Source organism: Coniophora puteana, assembly GCF_000271625.1.
Source record: "Coniophora puteana RWD-64-598 SS2 unplaced genomic scaffold CONPUscaffold_6, whole genome shotgun sequence".
Classification (NCBI taxonomy): domain Eukaryota; kingdom Fungi; phylum Basidiomycota; class Agaricomycetes; order Boletales; family Coniophoraceae; genus Coniophora; species Coniophora puteana.
This window is the reverse complement of record NW_006913058.1, coordinates 1,607,860-1,628,217: the sequence shown is the minus strand read 5'-3', so window position 1 is coordinate 1,628,217 and position 20,358 is coordinate 1,607,860. Positions and strand designations below refer to the sequence as shown.

General features: G+C 54.7%; 8 protein-coding genes across 8 annotated transcripts; 4 read left to right on the top strand and 4 right to left on the bottom strand.

The window, feature by feature from the left end:
* Window positions 1-558: 558 nt before the first annotated feature.
* On the bottom strand, window positions 559-2,405 carry CONPUDRAFT_137370 (uncharacterized protein). The gene is made up of 3 exons (XM_007770563.1): window positions 1,587-2,405; window positions 931-1,528; window positions 559-867 (listed from the first exon to the last, which is right to left on the bottom strand). The coding sequence occupies exons 2-3, from the start codon at window positions 1,425-1,427 to the stop codon at window positions 756-758; spliced, it is 609 nt and encodes a 202-aa protein (XP_007768753.1). The 5' UTR covers window positions 1,428-1,528; window positions 1,587-2,405; the 3' UTR covers window positions 559-755.
* Window positions 2,406-3,173: 768 nt separating this feature from the next.
* Window positions 3,174-3,635, top strand: CONPUDRAFT_56511 (uncharacterized protein; the record flags this gene model as incomplete). Its single annotated transcript, XM_007770088.1, has 1 exon — window positions 3,174-3,635. A coding segment is annotated over one exon (462 nt), but the record flags the coding sequence as incomplete, so codon positions are not given.
* Window positions 3,636-4,091: 456 nt separating this feature from the next.
* CONPUDRAFT_73142 (uncharacterized protein) lies at window positions 4,092-7,168 on the top strand (the record flags this gene model as incomplete). Its single annotated transcript, XM_007770131.1, has 3 exons — window positions 4,092-4,298; window positions 4,431-4,721; window positions 4,778-7,168. The coding sequence occupies 3 exons, from the start codon at window positions 4,092-4,094 to the stop codon at window positions 7,166-7,168; spliced, it is 2,889 nt and encodes a 962-aa protein (XP_007768321.1).
* A 600-nt stretch (window positions 7,169-7,768) lies between these two features.
* Window positions 7,769-8,518, bottom strand: CONPUDRAFT_73141 (uncharacterized protein; the record flags this gene model as incomplete). Its single annotated transcript, XM_007770130.1, has 5 exons — window positions 7,769-7,824; window positions 7,881-7,916; window positions 7,968-8,100; window positions 8,158-8,287; window positions 8,355-8,518. The coding sequence occupies 5 exons, from the start codon at window positions 8,516-8,518 to the stop codon at window positions 7,769-7,771; spliced, it is 519 nt and encodes a 172-aa protein (XP_007768320.1).
* A 256-nt stretch (window positions 8,519-8,774) lies between these two features.
* On the top strand, window positions 8,775-13,312 carry CONPUDRAFT_82357 (POP1-domain-containing protein). Its single transcript, XM_007770562.1, has 13 exons — window positions 8,775-8,933; window positions 8,992-9,038; window positions 9,094-9,143; window positions 9,197-9,311; window positions 9,358-9,454; window positions 9,515-9,591; window positions 9,655-9,824; window positions 9,880-10,351; window positions 10,414-10,502; window positions 10,550-10,730; window positions 10,793-11,887; window positions 11,969-12,114; window positions 12,183-13,312. Exons 2-13 carry the CDS (start codon window positions 8,994-8,996, stop codon window positions 12,268-12,270), a joined length of 2,625 nt encoding a protein of 874 aa, XP_007768752.1. The 5' UTR covers window positions 8,775-8,933; window positions 8,992-8,993; the 3' UTR covers window positions 12,271-13,312.
* A 25-nt stretch (window positions 13,313-13,337) lies between these two features.
* CONPUDRAFT_137366 (uncharacterized protein) lies at window positions 13,338-14,335 on the bottom strand (the record flags this gene model as incomplete). Its single annotated transcript, XM_007770561.1, has 5 exons — window positions 14,308-14,335; window positions 14,188-14,253; window positions 13,805-14,128; window positions 13,643-13,737; window positions 13,338-13,562 (listed from the first exon to the last, which is right to left on the bottom strand). Coding segments are annotated over exons 2-5 (708 nt in total), but the record flags the coding sequence as incomplete, so codon positions are not given.
* A 169-nt stretch (window positions 14,336-14,504) lies between these two features.
* Window positions 14,505-16,279, top strand: CONPUDRAFT_124515 (C-3 sterol dehydrogenase). The gene is made up of 4 exons (XM_007770560.1): window positions 14,505-14,723; window positions 14,788-15,113; window positions 15,176-15,989; window positions 16,053-16,279. The coding sequence occupies exons 1-4, from the start codon at window positions 14,535-14,537 to the stop codon at window positions 16,080-16,082; spliced, it is 1,359 nt and encodes a 452-aa protein (XP_007768750.1). The 5' UTR covers window positions 14,505-14,534; the 3' UTR covers window positions 16,083-16,279.
* Window positions 16,280-16,540: 261 nt separating this feature from the next.
* Window positions 16,541-20,346, bottom strand: CONPUDRAFT_165552 (uncharacterized protein; the record flags this gene model as incomplete). The annotated part of the gene is made up of 22 exons (XM_007770559.1): window positions 16,541-16,952; window positions 17,022-17,201; window positions 17,356-17,506; window positions 17,766-17,790; window positions 17,864-17,921; window positions 17,996-18,023; window positions 18,091-18,150; window positions 18,267-18,416; window positions 18,544-18,559; window positions 18,653-18,664; window positions 18,861-18,885; window positions 19,010-19,044; window positions 19,128-19,153; window positions 19,218-19,243; window positions 19,354-19,371; window positions 19,434-19,443; window positions 19,589-19,648; window positions 19,836-19,845; window positions 19,910-19,938; window positions 20,001-20,014; window positions 20,103-20,158; window positions 20,238-20,346. 22 exons carry the CDS (start codon window positions 20,344-20,346, stop codon window positions 16,869-16,871), a joined length of 1,182 nt encoding a protein of 393 aa, XP_007768749.1. The 3' UTR covers window positions 16,541-16,868.
* Between the last annotated feature and the right edge of the window lie 12 nt (window positions 20,347-20,358).

The window sequence follows — 20,358 nt, the reverse complement described above, 5'->3', positions numbered from 1 at the left end:
TCAGCTCGCCCTCTCGCCCTCTCTCCATCTGTTCTTTTTTCTATCTTCGTCCCCGTATCTAAGTTCTTACTCTACCATATTCTTCTCTTACATCCTCCCATTTGTCGTCATTGTGTTTTTATTGAATATATCGCTACCACCCGACTTTCCGTTATCTCTTCTTTGATATATTCGTTTCTCCTCTAGAACTGTTCTCAGTATAATCTTTTCCTCTTCTTTTGTTATATCTTGTTTCTCGGTCCTCGGTGTCGTACAGGAGAGGGTGATCATATATAGTCTCGGGGGGCGTACGGCTGTAGGTAGAGTACATGTGACGGACCGCTGACAGTTTGTGTTGCTGGTTGTAGATATATACCATAATTGCGTGGTTGTAGAGTAGGAACAATGCTATATCGTTGTCATACTGCTGTTTTGTTGGAGAGGTTGCGTAAGTGAGCGCTGCTCAGGCTGTGGGAGTTTGGGGCTGCGAGTCGTGCGGGACCTCTTTGCCGAATGCATCTGTTAGTATTTGTTTGATATTCAGAACTCAGAAGGCCTTACTGCCGGATTGTTGGTAGGAGCTAGGCGGCCTTAATGTTATGAGAGCGTGCTCGAAGTGGAGAATACAAACTAATGTCTATTATCTCAACAAGTCCATGCAGTATATACACACAACATTAATCAACTGTCCTTATGCTACAGTACATCATGGTCCCGGTAGGAAGCTCGATGGCCTACTAGTTACAAAGCTGCGCCAAAACTTGGCGTTAGGCCGCTTAGTCGAGGTAGTGTCGCTTCTGCGTCGGGCTACCAGTCGAGTTGCCAGTCGAGTTGCCTGCTGGCTGAGCACTGGCGCTCACGATGGCCACGAAGTCCTGGGCTGTCATGCTGTACGAAGCGCACGTCAGAATACCGTTCTAGGGATAAGAGTGACCTAGATGGTCTACTCACTTGACGAGCTCGCCCAGCTGTGTTCCGACCGCTGACGAGATCTGGTTGCCGCTGACGAGGTCCTCGATGAGGCTGTTGAGCGTTCCCGCAGCTCCGGCTACGACCTGTTGGACCGATGTGGGGCCTGTAGGAGGCGCAGTGCCGGTGCTCGTAGGCTTGGCAGACCCGGAGCTTGCGGGCTTGGTTGCGCTCGACGAGGGAGGAACGGAGGTGCCGCTGCCCGTTGGAGAGCTTGCGAGCGAGGTCGCGCTAGACGACGGCGGAACCGAGGATCCGCTGCCTGATGGAGCGCTCGCGGACGAGGTCGGCATGCTGCCGCTCATGCCTCCCGCGGGGGCCGTGGTCCCGGATGCGGGGAAGCTGACGGTGGTCGTCGATGAGCCGAGCGGTGACCCAGTGCTCTGCAGCGTGACGGTGGTGGATGACGCTGGCGCGGGAGCCGCGACGACGGCGACGGCCGACATGACGAGGGAAGCAAAAGCGATGGAGGCCTTCATTATGATGATGTTTGTTGGCGTAGGATTGAGGGGGTCGTGCAAGGTTTGGAGGTGAAAACACGCGTTACGAAAGGTAAAGGGGTTTGAATTGAACAAGTAGGCTGTATAATGCTTGATGTTAGCTTGTCGAAACGCATGTCATGGTCCTGAGACGCTTACCGGTCCAGCACCTGAGTGAGCTTAGAAATCAAGGAGGAAAGTAAGCTGAAGTGCTGCAATCTTCGGCCCCCTCTACTTATGCCAGAGTGCGTTCACCGCCATGGGTGCTATGACACCAATACCGGGGCTGTCGGTCGCTATCCAATGGGCGAAACTGCGCCAAAAAGATGAGGAAGCAATGAAAGCTAGTGATTGCATCAACGCCACTAGTGCGAGGCACTGCCCCGCCGTAAGGTGAGATGCGCAGTCACGAGCGTAATAATTAGGGCTGGAAGATGCAATCGAGTTAGCGCGTGCATCGGTACGACATCCTAGTGGGGTCCAAGCATTTGAGGTCTTCCTTTTCGATGCATAGGACATCGTGGACGGGGATAAAAGCACAGGTGCACTGGAGCTTCGCACGCCCTGCCAGCACTGTGGGATGGAACGATGGTCAGATGAGCTATGACATCAGATGTAAGTGGACTTTGGGAACAGCCTCAGCGTGCCTCGACCCTCGGGTGGTTTGGTCAAGTCTTTGTCTCTCCATCCTGCAGGGGATTCGTTCGATTTAGCTCGAGGATCATGGCGAAAACCACTTCGTTGTGATCTTCGTCGCCAATATTACGATCTGGCGGTACCAGGGCTCAGGCAGTACCCAATCACTGTTCGTATAACTATGGATTGACGGGCGCTGACCGCTGAACAGCCCTACGACTCCGCAGCCCTCCTTAGCCCAGAATGGTGATTTCTTTGTTTTCGTAGAATGAAACTCTAGGCCTGTCGTGGTTTTATTGCTCAGCCCGACTCCACCAGAGATGCTAGCAGAGCATAGCATTGTCGGTCAGCACTTCACCTAGCGGAAGCACAGGAATGCTAGTAGGGATACTGTCCCGCATGATCCCCTCTTGAAGTTGATGATAGGAAGATTATGCAGATAGGAAAATCAGAGAGTCTGATGCGTAATTGTTACTTCAGTTCAGAAAAGAGGCAAGTGGGAGGATACCAAGAGTGCATGAGCTTCAAAATTAGAACTCCGCTCTGTCGCAAAGTTCATTTTCCGGTTGCAATGAGTTCTTGATTGAGTAACCGTTGGAACCTGATTGCAATGGTAACGAACGAATCCAATTGATTGCAAGCTTCTTGAGACTTCATTGCAATGAATTGCAATGCCTCGTGTCCGTTGGGATTACATTGTAATTAAACTACAAGCGAAGGGTCATTGCAACCAATATGTAAACTTTGCGACATTTCTCAATGGTAAACACTGACAGTGATAATGCCTTTGATCAAATCTAGGAACTCTGTGCGTTCTGCTTAGGCTTTCTCGCACAATGATAAGTACATTCTAACATTTTTTGGAGGAATTACTGTGAGCTTGCTCGGTGTACTCAGCAGGAGTTTTTGGAGAGGGTCGGTCTTGCGCAGCTTGATGGATTCCGCGCAATCCGGTCTTTCCCGAAGCTGAGTTGCAACGTTGTGTGCTGTACAGAGGGCTGTAACTAGAGACGTTACCACCACAGTACCAGCAAAACAGAACCATAAGAAGTATGTTTGCCATCTTTCAAGACTTATCGCTCCTAAAAATGTGTCCGCCTATAGCTTGGTATGCAACCCGTAGCAAATGACAGCTGGCAAAAACTTGCACAGGAATGCGCTCAAGGCGCTATCTACGATTCGAACGAGCGTCACCCCCACTCCAGATGTCTTCCGGGAACCAGAGTCAAGCTTCTCAAAACGCTCAAAGACATCGCTTACGACGACAAGAGCAAGATTGTCTGGATTTCGGGGCAGTCTGGCTCAGGGAAGTCTTCTGTAGCTCACACACTCGCTGACGAACTTAGCAAGGAGGGCCGGCTCGCAGGGACATTCTTTTTCTCCAGAAAACATACCAAGCGCAGCACTTTCGACCATGTCCTTCTAACCCTTGCCTATCAGATTGGTCTTTATCATCCTCGTGCTAAAGAGGTCATTGTTAAAGCTATCTGTGATGATCCCGCTCTCCTCTCTGCGGAGAAATCACGCTTTGAACTGCTGCAGAAGCTCATCTGCGAGCCGTTGAAACAGCTAGCATTCATTTGGAAAGACAAGCCTGGCATGTCAATCATCTTGGACGCACTTGACGAGGGCACTAGCAGGGGTACATCATACTTAGCTCCTTCCGTACGCCTGTTCGCTCGTCTCGTCAAAGATTCGTCTCTCCACATTAACAACGTCTTCATCACCAGTCGGCCATGGCCTCAGATTAGCTCAGTGATGAGCGACATCGGCATGTCGGTTGTTCTCAACACCGTCCAACTTGAGGACTTCGACTCTCGTGAAGATGTTAGGTACTTCTTTCGACATGCATTTCAAGAGATATACAACAATCGTCTTCTATCTTCTTCACTGCCCAAGCCATGGCCTCCTGAGAAAGATCCACAGATGCTTTGCGAGCGATCACAAGGGCGTTTTATCTTTGCTGCAACTATCTTGCGATTTGTGGACGTAGATCAGCCTCAGAATCGTCTTCGGCTTGTGTGCAACATGCTACGTGGCGATGCGGAGCACGTTTGGGGCGATATCCATCACCTGTACTCTTCGATAATCGACGAAATAGACCCTGTCACGCGCGCCAAAGGCACCAAGTATCTCTCTCTTATCATGGATCTTGCCGAGCCTCTGGCCTTGTCTGACTTGAATCAACTCTTCGCCGACCACGTGCACCATTACCTCGTCCCCTTTTCAGCTCTGGTATCCATCCCTCCTCTCGAGTCGCGCGAGCCAGTCCAGATTTTTCATAGTTCTCTTCGCGATTTTTTACAGAAACACGCTCAAGATGAGGGTGATTCTATTCACCATCAGCTGACATTGACCTGCTTTCAGACCATGAGGACGTTGTTAAAGCGCGACATATGCGGGCTCAAAGACCCGTCTCTGCTGCATGAAGAGATACCCGACTTTGCCCAGCGGCGTGAGGGTATTCCTTGGGCGCTGAGATATGCGTGTCACTATTGGGTTCACCATCTCCAACATGTCTCGCCCGACGATGAGGTCCAAGAACAGCTTTTGGATTTCCTCCAACGACGTGTTCTTTTGGCAGTTGAGGTTTATGCGGTGCTGGGTGAACTTGGTCTTGGGGTAAATCTACTCAGAACTGCTCGGAGACTCGTGACGGTGAGAGATTTACTTTCATCGCATCGTACTAATCACTAAAGTCAACATCTATGTAGGCCTGGCCGAAGGACTCGTTCTCGTCTAAGGAGGATGTCATAGCACTGCTGTATGACAGCTGGCGACTAACACTGGACTTCTTTGATCCTATCAGCTCTTCAGCTTTACACGTTTACGAGTCGGCCCTCCCATTCAGCCCAGCAAAATCGAAGATCCGGCAGGTTTATGATCATCTTTTACAGAGCGCAACCGTTTTCACGATCGAAGAAGGCTTAGACGAGGAGTGGAATTGTGTTACACGCATGATCAGCGTGGATGCAAAGGATTTGGAATTTACAGCTACTCTGTCACCCGACGGTTCGGAAGTCGCGGCTATTACTCCAAGCTCAGTACATGTGTGGGGTACGGCAACAGGGGTGCTATTAGCATCTCTTCCTCTCGGCCAACCATGTCTCATCCGGGGAGGGATTGCTCACAGTGGCTCGCATATAGCGTTCTACCAGAGTTCTTCGGCGCTTTGTCACGTATGGCAGCCTTCCCATGGCACAGTTATCTCGTTCGGGGGCGATAGAGAAGCGGGGCACAGCATGCTGATGCCTTTCATCGGTTGTGTCTCGTTTTCCCATAATGAAGCAAGGCTCGCCTGCTTGTGGGGAGGTGCAGATAACCTCCATCAGGAAGTCACCGTGTACGATGTCATCACCCGCCAACAACTATCGAATGTCTCTCTAGGTGGCTTCTCCCAGCAGCCACAGCGCTCTATCCTCCCTTTCAACAGGGACCGTGACTGGCTCAGGTTCAAGATACGCTCTACAACCATCGACTTTTCTCATGAAGGGGACTGCCTGATGGTGCACTTCATGGGCTCCACACTGATCTTCGACCCAGTGACTGGGCGAGAGATGTTGCGTAGGGAATGCTGTGGGAAGAACCACGTCGTCGAGAATTTTGTGCTACTATTCTTCGGGCCGGAAGATGCTTATATCTTCCATAGCAGCTCATACTTGCCCTCTAGAGATCTGCCACAGTTTCGCTTCCACCACAGTATTCTGCCTGCGAGTCGAAATTATGGACGGAAGCTCCTGTCAGCGCTTCCTTGGTCTGTGCAGCGCGAGGCCAGTTCTTCCCTGGGCAGAGAGGAGGCTGGGATGGCGGACCAACCACAAACCGTACCCGATTCCGCATCTCGTAGAGCATGCAAAATCAAGCGTATCAAGTCCGGGAAAGGCCAAACACCCTCAGAATCATCTCCGTTCGAGGTGATTTATATCCTCGGTCGAGACGTAGGCGCAACCATGGATGGGCATACCGTGGCATTCTGCGGCGCTACTAGGACAAGCTGGAGAACGCCCGGATCGGATTGCGTCGGTATGATCTGCGAGAAAAGCGACATTTGGCTCCTGGACCTCATTCAGGCCGCTCACCAGCCCACTTTTCACTTGTCGTCTTCGGATCCCTATCTTGAAAATGGATACTCTTTCGCTTGCACATCGGAATTAGAAGATTGGAAGGCATACAAGTGTTTGGATACCGAGAATCGCTACCTCATTGTGGACTACAAATCCTCAGATGGCAAGAAGGGAACGGAGATCTTGTCGGAGACATACGTTGATGAGGTGATCACTGCGCTCTCGCAGAGTGGAAATTATTTCGCCATCGCAGGTCGCAGCGGGTCGTCTAAAGGCACCAAAGTGCAAATCTGGGACCTCGCTGTGGAACCCACTCCCGTGAGATGCAACTGGAACGGCAAGAGATGCACTCACATCCGATTCTCGAGCGATTCTGAGCTGATTGCTATACTGGGAACGCTAGAAGACGGCTCATACGGTGTTGTTACATATTCTTTCAGCGACGACGGGTTACTCCGGACGGGCTCGATTTCCCTTCATCCTCAGTTCTGGCCCAAAAACTCCAACAGATGCGCTATCGCTTCTGTCGGTCAAGACTTTGTTCATCTCTGGGCCCGTCCGACTATAGACGGTACTTTGGTGTACCTCCTGCGGTGGAAGGTGGCGACGACAGAAATTGCGACAGTAGCGGAGGTGCCGCACACAGGACTGTACAGTTTTTACCCAGCCATTTCTCCATGCTTTGAACGGATATACAGCAAGAGTAGAGATAGCAGTATCGTCATGAAGCTGAACGCAGCTCTGGAAAACAAAGCTGCTCAGAGCGAGAAGTGGCTGTATGATGTCGATGAAGAACATAACCCCAACATTTATTACGACGCACTCTCATGGTCCGATCTTTGTCTGGGTACGGACGGATGGCTTCGAAAGAGGCAGCGCAGGTTATGTTGGCTGCCTGCTAGGTACCGACCCATGTCGGATCAGGAAGGCCATTATCTGCGACTGGTGATATATTCTGGCACAGTAACGTTTCTTGGTCTGAAAAACAACAAGCGTCTCACCATGCGTCTTCTCAATACCAAGATCGAATACCTTAATTAGATACGGCGAGCTTCATCCACTTGAATAGAAATGTTGTAAACTTGTACAGGCGTGGATCGTACTCTCACTAGGATGTCGCGGTTTTGCTTGTTGGTTCGGTTACGTGGTTAGGCAGCTGATCAGATCGGAAGGTGGCAAGTAATGAGAAAGTAAAATGTATACGTTTCCCCTTGCGTTCACCCAGTCGCCAAGACCACCCCAACCCCAACCGCGCCAAGCAGCACTGACCGCAGCCGTCATGGATGGGCGAGACACTAGAGAGATGGGCCACGACTTTCCGATTCGGGTCCGGAAAACGCCAAAGGCAGGGAGAAATAGCTGGCTCAGAAGCAGTAACTGGAGGGTCGCGCACACCCGGCTCTACCTGTCAAGCTGCGTCAGCTCTTGGCCACTAACTTACTGCGAATGCGGGCTGGATGACGATGCAAGGATATGAAAAATGGATTCATGACCCCACACAAGATAGAATGCGATATCAAGAATCGAGCTACGCGAACATTAACGAAACCTTTCGATGAGGAAAGAGCAAAAATTGATTCTAAGATGTCTTGTATTAATGATAATCGGGACATGGGAACGGGATCACCTCGACAGGATACTCTAAACAACATGTACGGAAGTGGCCTCCTTCTTGGCCAGATGGTGGAGGTCTTGCTCTATGCGGTGGGTTATGGTCAGAAGAGGTACGGCAGGGAAGACATGAATGACTTACGCATGCCCCATACGTGCGACCTCAAATCAAGGAACTCTGTGGTGTGGTCAGTAATAGAGTCGAAGGTGAGGGGAGCAAAGAACGCACCAATGTGAAGGCCGTCGTAGACCTTCTTAAGCTCTGCGCGCACCCGCGAAAGGTCTTCCTTGCTAGCAGAGCCGGATGAAAGCGCCTTCAGGTCCTTTTCGACAGCTTCAATCCTTCGGACATGCGACGACACCTATAGAACGACGAGTTGAACATTGTATGCAGGCAGAGGTGGAGCACTGAGACTCACCTTCTCCGTGCTGACCTGTAGCTCCTCCACACTAGCCTGCAGTGCTGCAGAGGCGCGCTTGTATTCGTCCAACAGTGAGTAGGCGGCAAACGACGAGGCGAGAGAGAAGCCAAAGAGGAATCCTATGATACTTCCAACGCCAAACCCATCGCAATTCGCGTCAACGTCAACCGGAAAGCTCACGACGGTGGACATACCCTCCACGGAACCCTCCGACTGGCTTCTTCTGCTCCTGGACGGTGCCGATGTTAGGAGTGGGCTGCGCCTCCTCGCGCAGGACTCTTGAGGTGGAGATGAATCGAGAGCGAGCGCCCTGTGCGACCCTAGGGACTGTGGAGAGGCGGCATAACGAGGAGGCCATCGTGGGCAGTGAGCAAGGTGTTGTTGAAGGACCGGATTTAACCGGACTCTTTCCCGCCGCCGCCCACCTGTCGCGTGTTGGCTGGCTGGGAACCGCGACGCGCTTGAGCATGCTCGCATAAATTCTGGTGACTCTCGTAACGTTTGTCCCACTTCATCCTTAAGATTCATCTTCTGTTGACCTCTCACGTTGTGATTGTCTTCCGACTCGACGTTCTTTTCTGATTCCCATCCTCATACCCAAATGGCCCCTAAACGGAAAAACGATGAAGGCGAGGGACAGTCATTCCGCGACAGGAAGAAGCAAAAGATGACGGAGGCACGGACGATTGCTGTTCAGCAGTCTGGTTCATCATCTCATAACAATGTTACGGGGAATGGCACGTCCAAGTCAGCGACTGGCGTAAGGTTCGACAGTACGTGATACCTGCCTCCGCAAGAAGTCATGTATCAACGCGCAATTCATCTGGGCAGGCATGCAAGGCCTTCCAAGCGCGATCGACGTGGAAAGATTCACCGAGGTCAGATTTATGACTCCTTGAATGGCTCCTGGCGGGCACTGACCTCATTCTGTAGGCGCGAGCTTTCGAGATCTCTGCGATGCAGACGGCCATGCAGAACGCAAGGTACGCAAGAGTTCGAGATGGGCATCGTGACAGAATGCTGACTCCTCCAACAGCGAAAGCTCGACGACCCGCGTCTGGCAAACCCTCCCTCGTCATCTGCGTCGCAGAGCAGCTAGCCACGACGTTCGACGGGTTCCCTTACGCCTGAGAGAGAGAGCACGGCAAGAGGTGTGTAACTCAGCTTTCGTCTTTTATCCTCTCACAACCCCCTCAGATGGACCCTGTCAAACGCAAAGCTCTCGGGCGCTCTCAGCCAAAACGCGGCAAAGGAAAACAGATAAGCCGAACGGAGTCGCTCCTTAAGCGTCAACGTAAGTGGTGGTCAACTTATTCCAAGAGCTCGTCATCTTGACATGTGGTGCTCTCCTCAGGCGACAAGAAGTGGCTTGAGACGCATTTATGGCATGCAAAGCGTATGAAGATGGAAAACATGTGGGGTTACCGCCTGGCAAGTCGTTACTCCCTTTTGACTCTTATCCCTTTTATTGATAAAGCCCGTTCGCCCGGCTAGGCCGTCCACCCGAACGAGAAATCCTACCGCTCGTCTCACCGTGCATCTGTCCATGGCTCTATTATTCATGACGCGTCATATTACAACCTCATCCAGCTTGAAGGCCCCGAGACGCCCCTGCTTTCCATCCTCGAGAACTGCTGCGATCCCCAGGGGCCATCGCTCAAACGGTGAGCATATTCCAGCAAATCTCTACACTGCGAGAGATTCACGAAATATTCTCAGCGGGAAAAGCGGCTCCCGAACCGTAGACACGCATATGTACAAACACGCAGCGTACCCACTCGATCTCATCGGCCCCGTTACCATCATTTGGAAACCTCTTTCAACCTCCCCCGCCTCCTCAGCTGACCTGGAAGAGTCATCCAAGAAGCAGAAGCAGAAGCAAAAAGGGAAGCAGAAGCAAGCTTCAAACACTGTCTCTTCCGCCTCTACCTCTTCGTCACCACGCATCGTCTGGATGTGGTGCCATCCCGCCGTATACCAAGATGTCTTCGATGCCTTACACAAGGCGGGCGAACACGTCGTCCAAGCTGCGAACGCCAGGGGGATTGTAGAGGGCGCGCACTGGCAGGTGCAGATCTCGAACATTTCGGACAGCGTCAACGTGTTTGAGATTATGGGACCCAAGTCGAGCCAGGTAATCAAAGGTGCTTTAGCGCTTGCCGGAGATGAGGATAGGGATGAGTTTAAGAAGGTGCGCTGGCCTCTTGTATCTGTTGAAAGTGAGAGTCTTATGCTTGAATGCTGCCACTGCAGTTCTGGGCCTCCCTAAACGACCTTCAGACGACTGGATCACTTGCGCGGGGTATGGTTGCTGGCTTCAAGGTTCTCGATCCGCGTCTCAAGTGAGTAATCGATATCGTTCGACCAATAAGTGTCTTGACTTTGCTAGGTTCCCTCCGAAGAATGCCAAACCGACAGCAGGGGCGAACACCTCGCTGGGAAAGGATGACCCATGTTTCTGCTTCCCGACGGCCAAGCTCGCTCAGAGCGACATATGGGACGAGTCGGCACGCAAATCGCTTAAGAAGCCGAAGTACAAGAAAAAGGATCTCGACGAGCGGCGTTCTAAGGTAAGATAGCATCTGTCTTCCTTATTGACCGCAAGGCTCGAGTCTAACAAGCTACGTTTCAGAACCTCATCCCGGGCACACCCCTCCGCGCCCTCCGCCAGGACGACCGCGTCCCGCTGCTGCTTATCCAGCGCTCCGTGCAAAACCCCGCGTCCATCGCCTCCGCCTCGCTCCCCAAATCCAACTCCGCCTCCGGCTCTATCTCAAACCTCGGCCTCGGCGGCACCTCATCCCGCACGAGCACATCGCACGCACAGGAAGACTCGGCCGGCATCCACGGCTGGACGCTCGTCATCCCCGCGGGATGGCCCATGGCGTTTCTCAGCGCCCTAACGCACACGGGGACGCGCGTCGGTGCGCAGCGCGAGCGCGCGACGCAGGCGTTCGAGGCTGGGACGCCGTATTTCCCGAGGGACTATCCGTGTACGGGGTTCTACGAGCAGTTCGCGAGCGAGAGGGAAGCGAAGGAGAGGGCGGAGTGGGAACGCAAGCCGCCTGCGAAGAGGGTGAACTTTGACAAGTGCGGGACGCGGAGCGCGTGGAGAGCGGATTGGGAGGTTGTGTTGGGGCTCGAAGCTCCCAAGGCGCAGGACAACGCTTGGGACAAGGGGAAGGGGCAGGACCTCGTTCCTGCGCAGCGCGACCCGCCTGCTACAGCTCCAACGCAACCTTCGTCTGCCGTCGCGAACACCAACCCCATGAAAACATGGCTCCTCCGCGGTCCCCAGGTCCCCTCGCTCCTCCGCACGCTCGGGGACATGCTCAACCCCGCCGCAGCCCTTCTAGCCGAGCTTAACGCGCTCCGGCTGAAGCGCTCGCTTGACCCGCTCGAGCAGCAATACACCCCGCTGAAGGCGGCGGACCTGTGGGCGAGTGCGCTCGTGCGCGTGCGGCTGCGTGTCGTTGGGAGAGGGCACCCGGAGGAGATGGGCGTGCTGTATAAGGTGGAGGATAGGGAGCTCGTGGAGGCGCTGGGGCGGCCGGAGCCGCCGCCACCTGGGAAGGGGCCCGAGGCGCCGACGGAGGGGCAGGAGAAGGGGAGGGGTGGAGATGCGGAGAAGGCAAAAGCACAAAGTGGAGGGGATGAAGAGGAGGAGGACGAGTATGATAAGGTGGAGATGGACGTGGATTTTGGTGCGGATGAGGACGGCAGCGACGTGAGTCTCTCATTCTGCTTTTCTTTCGACGCAAGAAGTTACGGATCCTAATTACTGACTCCCCCATCCGTCTCGCTCCAGCTACAGGCCAAACACCACATCCCCCCGCAAGAATCCATCATCGGCTACGTCACCACAGGCAACTTCTCGCTCACCCGCGGGCGCGGGTTCGCCATTGGCGCAGTGCCCGCGCGCGTGTACGTCGAGCTGCAGCGCCAGGCCCAAAGGTGCGTCTGATCTTCCCTGATTTCCGGTTGCATATTTTACTAAATGAACCATCCATGCACACCAACAGGCTAAAACAGCCCGGCCCCGTCGCCCTAGTGCGAAACCGCAACGGGCTCGTGACGCGGCCTGTGTTTTTGGAGCTGTTGGATGCTTAAGGAGACGGAGGAGTGCATCGAATTTCTAATATGGACGATAATGTGGGTATTGTCATAACAGACCAAGATGCAGTGCAATAAATTAGGACGTGGCAATGCTAACGGTGGTCGGTACAAGGTCTCGACGGGAGCTCGAAGAGTTCTGGGTGCGAGTGTATATCGTAAACTCTACAAACATCGTCTCAATGCTGCGAACCGGAAAGAGGGGAAATAGATGATATGATGAGATACGGTATTAGAGAGAGAAAAGAGAAAGAGGAAAAGAGCGCGCATGCCAAGAAGTGAAGCCCGACCGATGGATTCGAGTGACGCCTCCGCGAGTAGAGTACTACACGAACTCAATCATGGGCACTATAGATATGTAAAATGCACAGACATGTACGGGTCTTACAAGCACACAACACAGCCAACCGCCCCAACCAACAGCACCACCAGCACCATCACCAGCACCGTCACGACAACGTCCACTTGCTCACCGCCGCCTGCACAAGCCTGACCATCTCGTCCTTGGCCTGCTTCTTCGCGCTGTCCGTGATGCCCACGAGCGCGTCCAGCGCGCGCGGGCTCGTCGTGAGCGGGTCGAACTCGAGGACGTGCCCGTCTTTCGTGGGTATCGCGACGATCGCGCGCGCGCTCTGCAGGAACGAGGCGGCCGAGGGCGGGCGCGGGGGATCTTGTGCGGTGTGCCCGTCGTTCGACGAGTCCGATGTGCGGCTCGAGGTCGTAAGCGCGCCGGAGGGCACGTGCGAGCCGCCGCTAGATGAGGACGTCAGAGAGGTGACGGAGGGGTCGCGCCGCACGGTGATGCCGCTGTTGGCTTTCTTGAGGTTGCGGCTCTTGGGCCTGTTGCTCGCCTGGCTCTGCGTTCTTTGTGGATTCGGGTGCTCTGCCGAGGGCAACAGCCCCGTTTCGCCCTCGGCGCCGTCCCCATCCCCGTCCGAATCGGAGGGATCGTCCGCGGCGCCTGCGAACCACCCCAACCCGAGTGTGTATGGGTTCGCGAGCGGGGAGCCGTTGACGGAGAGCATGTTCTCGTCTCTTCGGGGTGCGCGTAAGGTTGGGTATATGGGTGCTTTGGGGAGGGTGGGTGCGAATGTTGATGTTGAGGGTGGGCGGCGTGACGAAAATTGTGGTTGTGGATGTGAAGATTGCGTGATCTGAGCTCGGGAGAGTGACGAGTGGGTAGGTTTGGATGGGGATGCGGTGCGCGCGAAGGTGGATGTGGCTGAAGGCGTTTTCCTGGTGAGCTTTTGTGGGCTCGGGGATGGTGGAGGGCGGCCAAATGTTCTGGTCTGCAAAGGAAGGGAATGGTAAGTGAGCTGAAGGTGGGGTGCAGAGGGCAGCGCTAGAGGAAGAAACATGGAGGACGTACAGCGCCGGGCGTCTTCTGAAATACACGCTTCTGTCCGCTCTCGTGTATCGTAGAGAGGCCAACTTTCTTCTTGGGTGTCATGGGAGCAAGACGAGCTGTACAATACATTCGTGAGCATCACGCTCCCCTCTATTGAACCAAACACCACGAATGATCCCTTACCGTTCTTTGGCGGCCTAGATGGCCCCGCATCCGCATTGTTGAGGTTCCCCGAAGAAGAGTCTGCATCCTCCTGAGCAGATGCCCACTTGCGCTTGCGCGTGTCCTTGTCGATCGCGAGCGCGTCTGTGCCGCCGGCGCCGAGACGGGCGCTCTGGAGGCCGCGGAGACATGCCTGGACGTCGCCGTCGTACTTGTCGGCAAACTCGGCCATGTTGACTGCGCGAACAGGCCTGGGTATGCGTGAGATGAGGCCTTCCTGGTGGAGCTTAAAGTTCTGGAGCGCGTCCTGGAGCCATTCTTCGAGCTGGCGGATGCGATGTTCGACTGTGCGCCATAGACGTCAGATGTCGAGCGATTTCCAAGGCGAGAAAGAGAGAACGAACCTTCAAAGTCGAGATTCGCCAGTAGCTGTTTCTTCTCCTCCTGCGAGAACCTTCTTGTTGTCATCTCTGGCTGACGATGAGACGGGGGAGGGGAAGAGAAAGTGCAAGGGGATGTCTTGCCTTTGGGAGTCTAGTTAGTTTGGGTTTGTCTGCGCCGACGTCCAGCGACTTGTCATGTGACCCGCGTGTTTCCCCTCCCTAATAGTTTTCCCACGCTCAGCGCGTCCCGAAGCCGGAACATCGGGGGCAATAGCAGAAATATTGCAGACGGCGGATCGTTCCACTTCTGCTTGCACACGTCCACCCCACACTCAAATCCTCTTCTCTCCTTTCGAACGACTAGCAAAATGTCCAAGCAGCGAGAAAACTTCCTGGTCATTGGCGGCAGTGGCTTCGTGGGCCGTCACATCGTCGACAGGATTCTCGCGCGTGGGGACGCTGCTGCTGTTTTCGACATCGTCCAGCGGCACCACGACGTCCCGTTCTATTCGGGTGACATATGCGACGAGGGGCAGCTCATTGATGCTATCAAAAAGGTCAGTTCATCTGCCTTTCTTTTCCTAAGCATGGAGCTGACAAGGTTGCGTTTTGCTTTCATAGTCGGGCGCGACGTGTATCATCCACACCGCCTCCCCCCCACACGGTGCCAAAGACCCGTCGATCTACTACAAGGTCAACGTGGACGGCACCAAGGCCGTCATCGCTGCGGCCATCGCGTGTGGCATCCGCAAGCTCGTGTACACCTCCTCTGCGGGCGTCATTTTTGATGGCAACGACGTCGTCAACGTCGACGAACGCGTGCCCTACCCCGAGAAACCGTTCGACGACTACAACGACTCCAAGGCCAAGGGCGAGACCGTCGTTCTCGAGGCAAACGGGAAAGGGGGGCTGTTGACGGTTGCGTTGAGGCCTGCTGGGATCTTTGGGTGCGCGCTCTCACTTTCGCCTCCTTTTTACGTGTTCCGACCAAAATGACGCGGAACTACAGCCCGGGAGACAGACAACTCCTCGTCGGCCTCTACCAGGCCTACCAGCGCGGCCAGACGCACTTCCAAGTCGGCGACAACAACAACCTCTTCGACTACACCTACGTCGAGAACCTCGCCACCGCGCACCTCATCGCCGCTGACAGGCTTGACTCAGAAGTAGCAGCCGACAACGCCGAGCCCTCCGAATCTGCAGTAACAGCAGCAACAGAAGACTGGGCCTCCGAAACAGCGACCCTCTCCGAAAAAGAAGCGCTCGACCTCTCGATCGCCCTCCCGCCCGTAAGCGCAACCGTCGGAAACCGCCGCGTGCCCACGTGCGTCGCGCGCCCCCTCGGCCCGTACGTCGTCCCGCCGCCCAACGCCGCCGCGCTCGAAGCAGCCTACGCGTCGCCCATCGCCTCCACGAACGTGCGCCCGGCCCTCCGCGGGCGCTTCGACCAGTTCTCCGAGAACGCGATGGCGGTGTGCAAGACGCACCCGCTGCGCGTCGCGGGGCAGACGTTCTTCATCACGAACGGCGAGCCCGTGTATTTCTGGGACTTTATGCGCCTCATCTGGCTCGCGCTCGATCCGCCGCACGATCCGAGCAAGCGCGCCGAGCAGCGGATATGGGTGATTCCGCGGGCGTTTGGGATGGCGCTTGGGTTTTTGGCGGAGACGTGGGCGGGGCTGATGGGCAAGGAGGCGGGGTTCACGCGGTACAGGGTGGGATATAGCTGTGCGACGCGGTATCATAATATCGAGCGGGCGCGGCGGGTGCTTGGGTACGAGCCCGAGATTGGGATTGAGGAGGGGGTGAGGAAGACGGTTGAGGTGCGTTTCTTTTGTTGCCTTGTCAATGTTGCCCGGACGATGCTAACGCGTTTTATTTGACAGTGGTTCAAGAAGGAGAACAACCTCCCATAGAGTACATCAATCCCATACACCGGGCTTGAGCCTGAGCATGAGAGCGCACACGATATACCCTACGCTATACATAGCCCCAGACCGACGTCAGCCTTACTTACACTTTACATGGTTTATTCGCGGACCCGTCATGTGTTGTTATACGATGCTATACTTAATATACCTCGCCGCCGCTGCACATAGGGCGTGAATCTCGCTCCCATCCGCTTTAATTGCACCATGTACTGCTCCGTGTGGGACCGACACCGACGTTGGCGTGATCGTGTGCATGAGCCAAGCTCGAGTCCAAGTGCCGAGGCAACGCAGCGCAAACACGGATGAGATGAGATGAGATGAGATGCAATGGGAATCGGATGAACGGAGTGCGTGTCATTGCAGCTGTAATCATAATAGATGTGTGCGCGTACACGAAACATGGCGAGCGATGATTGGACGTCAAACATGGTGGAGATGGGATGAAGGAGACACAGAAGCGTGTGAAGGGATAAGAATCGTGTGCGAAAGGTATACTGCGAAGAGAGTGATTATGTACAGAACACACATGAATAATTTATGTTGTATGAACACTAGGAAACAGGGTCCTTGGGGTATTGACAACCACAGCACCAACGGAGAACGAACGGATTGCGTCGTGAGCAGCGTAAAGGGAACGTCAATCAGGGCCAACACGTAGGTATGATATGCCATGGGCGATGGGGCGGTGACAGGCAGAACGTAAGGGGACATGCAGTGGACGGAACAAGCAACCAAAACAGTGAAAAAACACCCGTCAACTCGAAACACATCCTACGACCCCGACCAGCTCTTCTCCTGCATGCTCCCTTTCGACGAATGATGCGACGCCGGCGGCACCTGCAGACTCTGTATTTCCTGTGGCCCGCCCAAAACCCATCCGTCAGCCCCATTCTCCATCGATCGTAACCGTATAAAGAAACGCACCAAAGCCTCAACACCCCGCTCGCTCGCCTCCACCGGCCCCCGTTTATTGCTGTTCCTGCTCCCCGTCGTCGTCGTCGTCGGCGACGTATCGTTCCCGTTATGCCGCTCCGGCTCATCCTCGTACTTGCCCATCGACTCCACCTCGCCCGAGCCTTCGATCCCGTGGTGAAGGCGCGATTCCTGTGCCGACGACCGCACATTCAGCGACCACCCTCCCAGTCCAGCATAAAAAATAAAATAAAAAATGAAGCACAGCTCCGTCCGTCCATCGCTCGGCACCGACGACAGAGCAGTGGTGCGATAGGAAGGTAGAAGAAGAAGAAGAACAACGCACCTCCTTCGAACTCAACCCCGCAAACCGAATCGTACTCGGCACAGGCGGCGTCGCGCCCGAAAACGGCCGCCCGGCAGGCGTCGACGAGCCCGTCGCGTTCGACTCCTCCTCGTAGATCCCCAGCCCGTGCCGTGCCTCGCGCGCGTTGAGCCTAAACCACGTTACATCGCCGTATCCGTATCCGGGGTGCGTTGAGATGCATCACACGCAATCGCCGGACGACGTGCGTCGTGCAGAACCGTTCGCGTCATCCGGCGAGGTAGGCGTATTAGGAATGCGCGGTGACGGGTCCATGAACGGGGACCGGCGAGGGCGAGGGAGGGCGCGGCGGTGTATTAGTCGGTTGGAGAGAACAGGGTATGTCAGCCGCGTATTACAGCGCAAGCTTAAGGGAATGTGGAGACACGCACAGAGCGAGGACGGTGTTTATGTAGACTAACCGTAAGTAACAAAGGACAGGTTGAACGTCAGCCAGGCTTGCTGTGGTATCAACGGACGATGAACGTACATTTAGAAGCGACGAGCTGAATCGGTATCCACAACGCCTTAGACGGTATCGCAGCAAACTACAGCACCCCAGAACACGCATCAGTCGACCGACGGAACATGTCCTTGCCAGTAGCGGGATCGAAAAACGCACCACGACAAGGTATCCTATCTGGAGCACCCTGCACGCCAGAACATCAAGTCAGCCTCGCCCATCCACAAGAACCAGAACAACCAAAAACGACGAACGTAAACCCAATCCCCCGGCTCGCAAACAGCGTCACGGCAGTCTCGAACGTGCTCTCTGGCCTAATAGCACACCCCAATCGCGTCCCACGTCCCACGTCCCACGTCCAAGTCCAAGTCCAAGTCCAAGTCCAAAGTAAGCCGACATACCCCACCGAGATAAAACAGACGAAACGCACATGAACACATCCGGAAACCGCGCCGGCCGCATGTAAAACACCATCGCACCGCAGATGACAAGGTCCGCCGCGCCCGCGGCCGCCTGCGCGACGATGACGACGGCGCGCTCGTGCAGCTGCGCGAGGTCCGCGAGGTTGCGCTGGTGGTATCTGCACACACGCGATGCATCTCGGGGTTAGTGATATGTTCGTTTTTTGTTTCGGTGATGGTTTGGGTATTGACGTGGGTTCAAGCGGGGGATGCGACTGTGTGAGAGAGAGACATGCAAGGACGTACATTTGCGCAGACATAGCTAGACGTTTGACGCGTTCGTATCGTAGAGATGGATCCATCTGTCAGCACAAACCACGACTCTATGCAAACAAAAATAGAGCCCGGCACTCACTTATCCCGAAGACTGAATGCGCGATATGAAAAAGAAAAAGAAAAAGACAAAGTTCGAGTTAGCGTCCGACGCATCAGAGATCATGGCAGCAGCGCATTCAGTTGCACAGGGAGTATTAATAATATAACAACAACAACAAAAAAGCGCGCGTGGACGCAGAGAAGAAATCCATTGCACGTGCAAAGCAGCTGCGAAACATATGACTCACCAAATGCGACGAACGCGAAAAAAGTCTTTTTAACACAACATGTATATCCGCATCCACGTTTACGTCGTATCAGCGCGCAGCGCGCATACAGCGGACGAGGCAGCTGGTGAGAAGAGCGTCGGGCGTGGATGGGATGGCGTGCGACTTACGATCGAAAGACTGAGGGGACGCGAGCGGCTGCTGACTGTGCATGGAAAGAAGAACGGTACCACGACGGGTGATCAGTTCTCCGCGCGTGCGTTCAGTGCGTCATCCAGGGGCACGTACCCGCGTATACTCGCAATACGAAGAACCTGAGAACGGAAGGGCGGGTGAGGATGAAGTGTTAAGGCTTTAGAGAGGGAGATGCGTGCTCACAGGTGGACGATGAAGGTGAGGATGGTCTGTGTTGATAGCATATTGCGATAACGATGGCATGCGGAAGAAGAGTGTAAGCAACGTTGTCGATTCGCGGTGCGCATATAGCCACTGAGAACGGGAAATGCGCACTCACGGAGAGGAGAAGCTCAACCTTGACGACGCAGATAACAGATTAACTCGTGCCGCTGACTATGCAAAACAAAAGAGACATACACATAGAGTGCTGGTTAGGGTCCCACGCACACACAAGCCAGAGAATAATTAGCACGGCCGCATTCAAACGACTAAAAGCATAATACAGAGGGGCGGGAGGACGGGTGGGGCGGGAAAGACATTCAGGGTGCGGAAGAGGGGATGCGGGTACTCACGTCGTGGCGTATATGGTGTCCATCTGCACCATAAACTGCGTGATGAGGTAGTGGTACACTCTAAAAGCAAAAACCATGTGCGTCAGCTTCTCTTCTCTTTCTCTCCTCTGACACCGCCTCTCCCTCGGATTCCAGCTGGAGCTCTCGTGCACCATACATCCCCGGGAGCGCAACTCCGGGGGCAATCAGGGAGCCAAGAGGTCACAGGTGGCATTGGGGAATGAATGGATAGATGGGTGGTACGCACACTTCGGAGACTTTATAGGGATGATGTGTTCAGTCGCTCCGGTCGCGCAAAGGGGACGGATGGAGAGGACTCACTGAGGGCTGAGGATGCCGTGTCTAGCAGGCTGCATGCGCCAGGGGCAGGTTGCTCAGCGTTGGGCGTCTGAAGGGGCTTCGGAGCGCTCACCATAGTGTTCCGACCTGTCAGCCGACGGGGGTGCGATCAGCGCGTGCACAGAATTGGATGGAATGGACACAGGGGCAGTTGGGTCAGAGAGCGTGAGCGTACCATGAGGCGGAGGTAGTAGCTGTCTTTTGGGAAGCGCGAAAAGTAGATGTATGCCTCTGCATGTGCACAATGCGCACGTTAGCGATGAGGCGAGGGGAGAGAAACGGACTACAGAGGGAAGTGAAGGGGACGCACGGAAGAAGGTGAGGCCATAGAGGATGATTGCAGCGACGAAGCCGATGAAGATGATGCCAAGGTTCTCAATCTCTGCGCTGGACGGCGCGGGCGTCGCCGAGGAGCTCATTGCATACGGTGG

Coding starts and splice junctions, on each gene's coding strand:
- CONPUDRAFT_137370 (XM_007770563.1), bottom strand. CDS start 1,427: ATGAAGGCCTCCATCGCTTTTGCTTCCCTCGTCATGTCGGCCGTCGCC. Junction 868..930: donor CAGCTGGGCGAGCTCGTCAA/GTGAGTAGACCA, acceptor CGCTTCGTACAG/CATGACAGCCCAGGACTTCG.
- CONPUDRAFT_82357 (XM_007770562.1), top strand. CDS start 8,994: ATGCAAGGCCTTCCAAGCGCGATCGACGTGGAAAGATTCACCGAG. Junction 9,144..9,196: donor ACGGCCATGCAGAACGCAAG/GTACGCAAGAGT, acceptor CTCCTCCAACAG/CGAAAGCTCGACGACCCGCG. Junction 10,503..10,549: donor GTTCTCGATCCGCGTCTCAA/GTGAGTAATCGA, acceptor TGACTTTGCTAG/GTTCCCTCCGAAGAATGCCA.
- CONPUDRAFT_124515 (XM_007770560.1), top strand. CDS start 14,535: ATGTCCAAGCAGCGAGAAAACTTCCTGGTCATTGGCGGCAGTGGCTTC. Junction 15,114..15,175: donor AGGCCTGCTGGGATCTTTGG/GTGCGCGCTCTC, acceptor GCGGAACTACAG/CCCGGGAGACAGACAACTCC. Junction 15,990..16,052: donor GGGTGAGGAAGACGGTTGAG/GTGCGTTTCTTT, acceptor TTTATTTGACAG/TGGTTCAAGAAGGAGAACAA.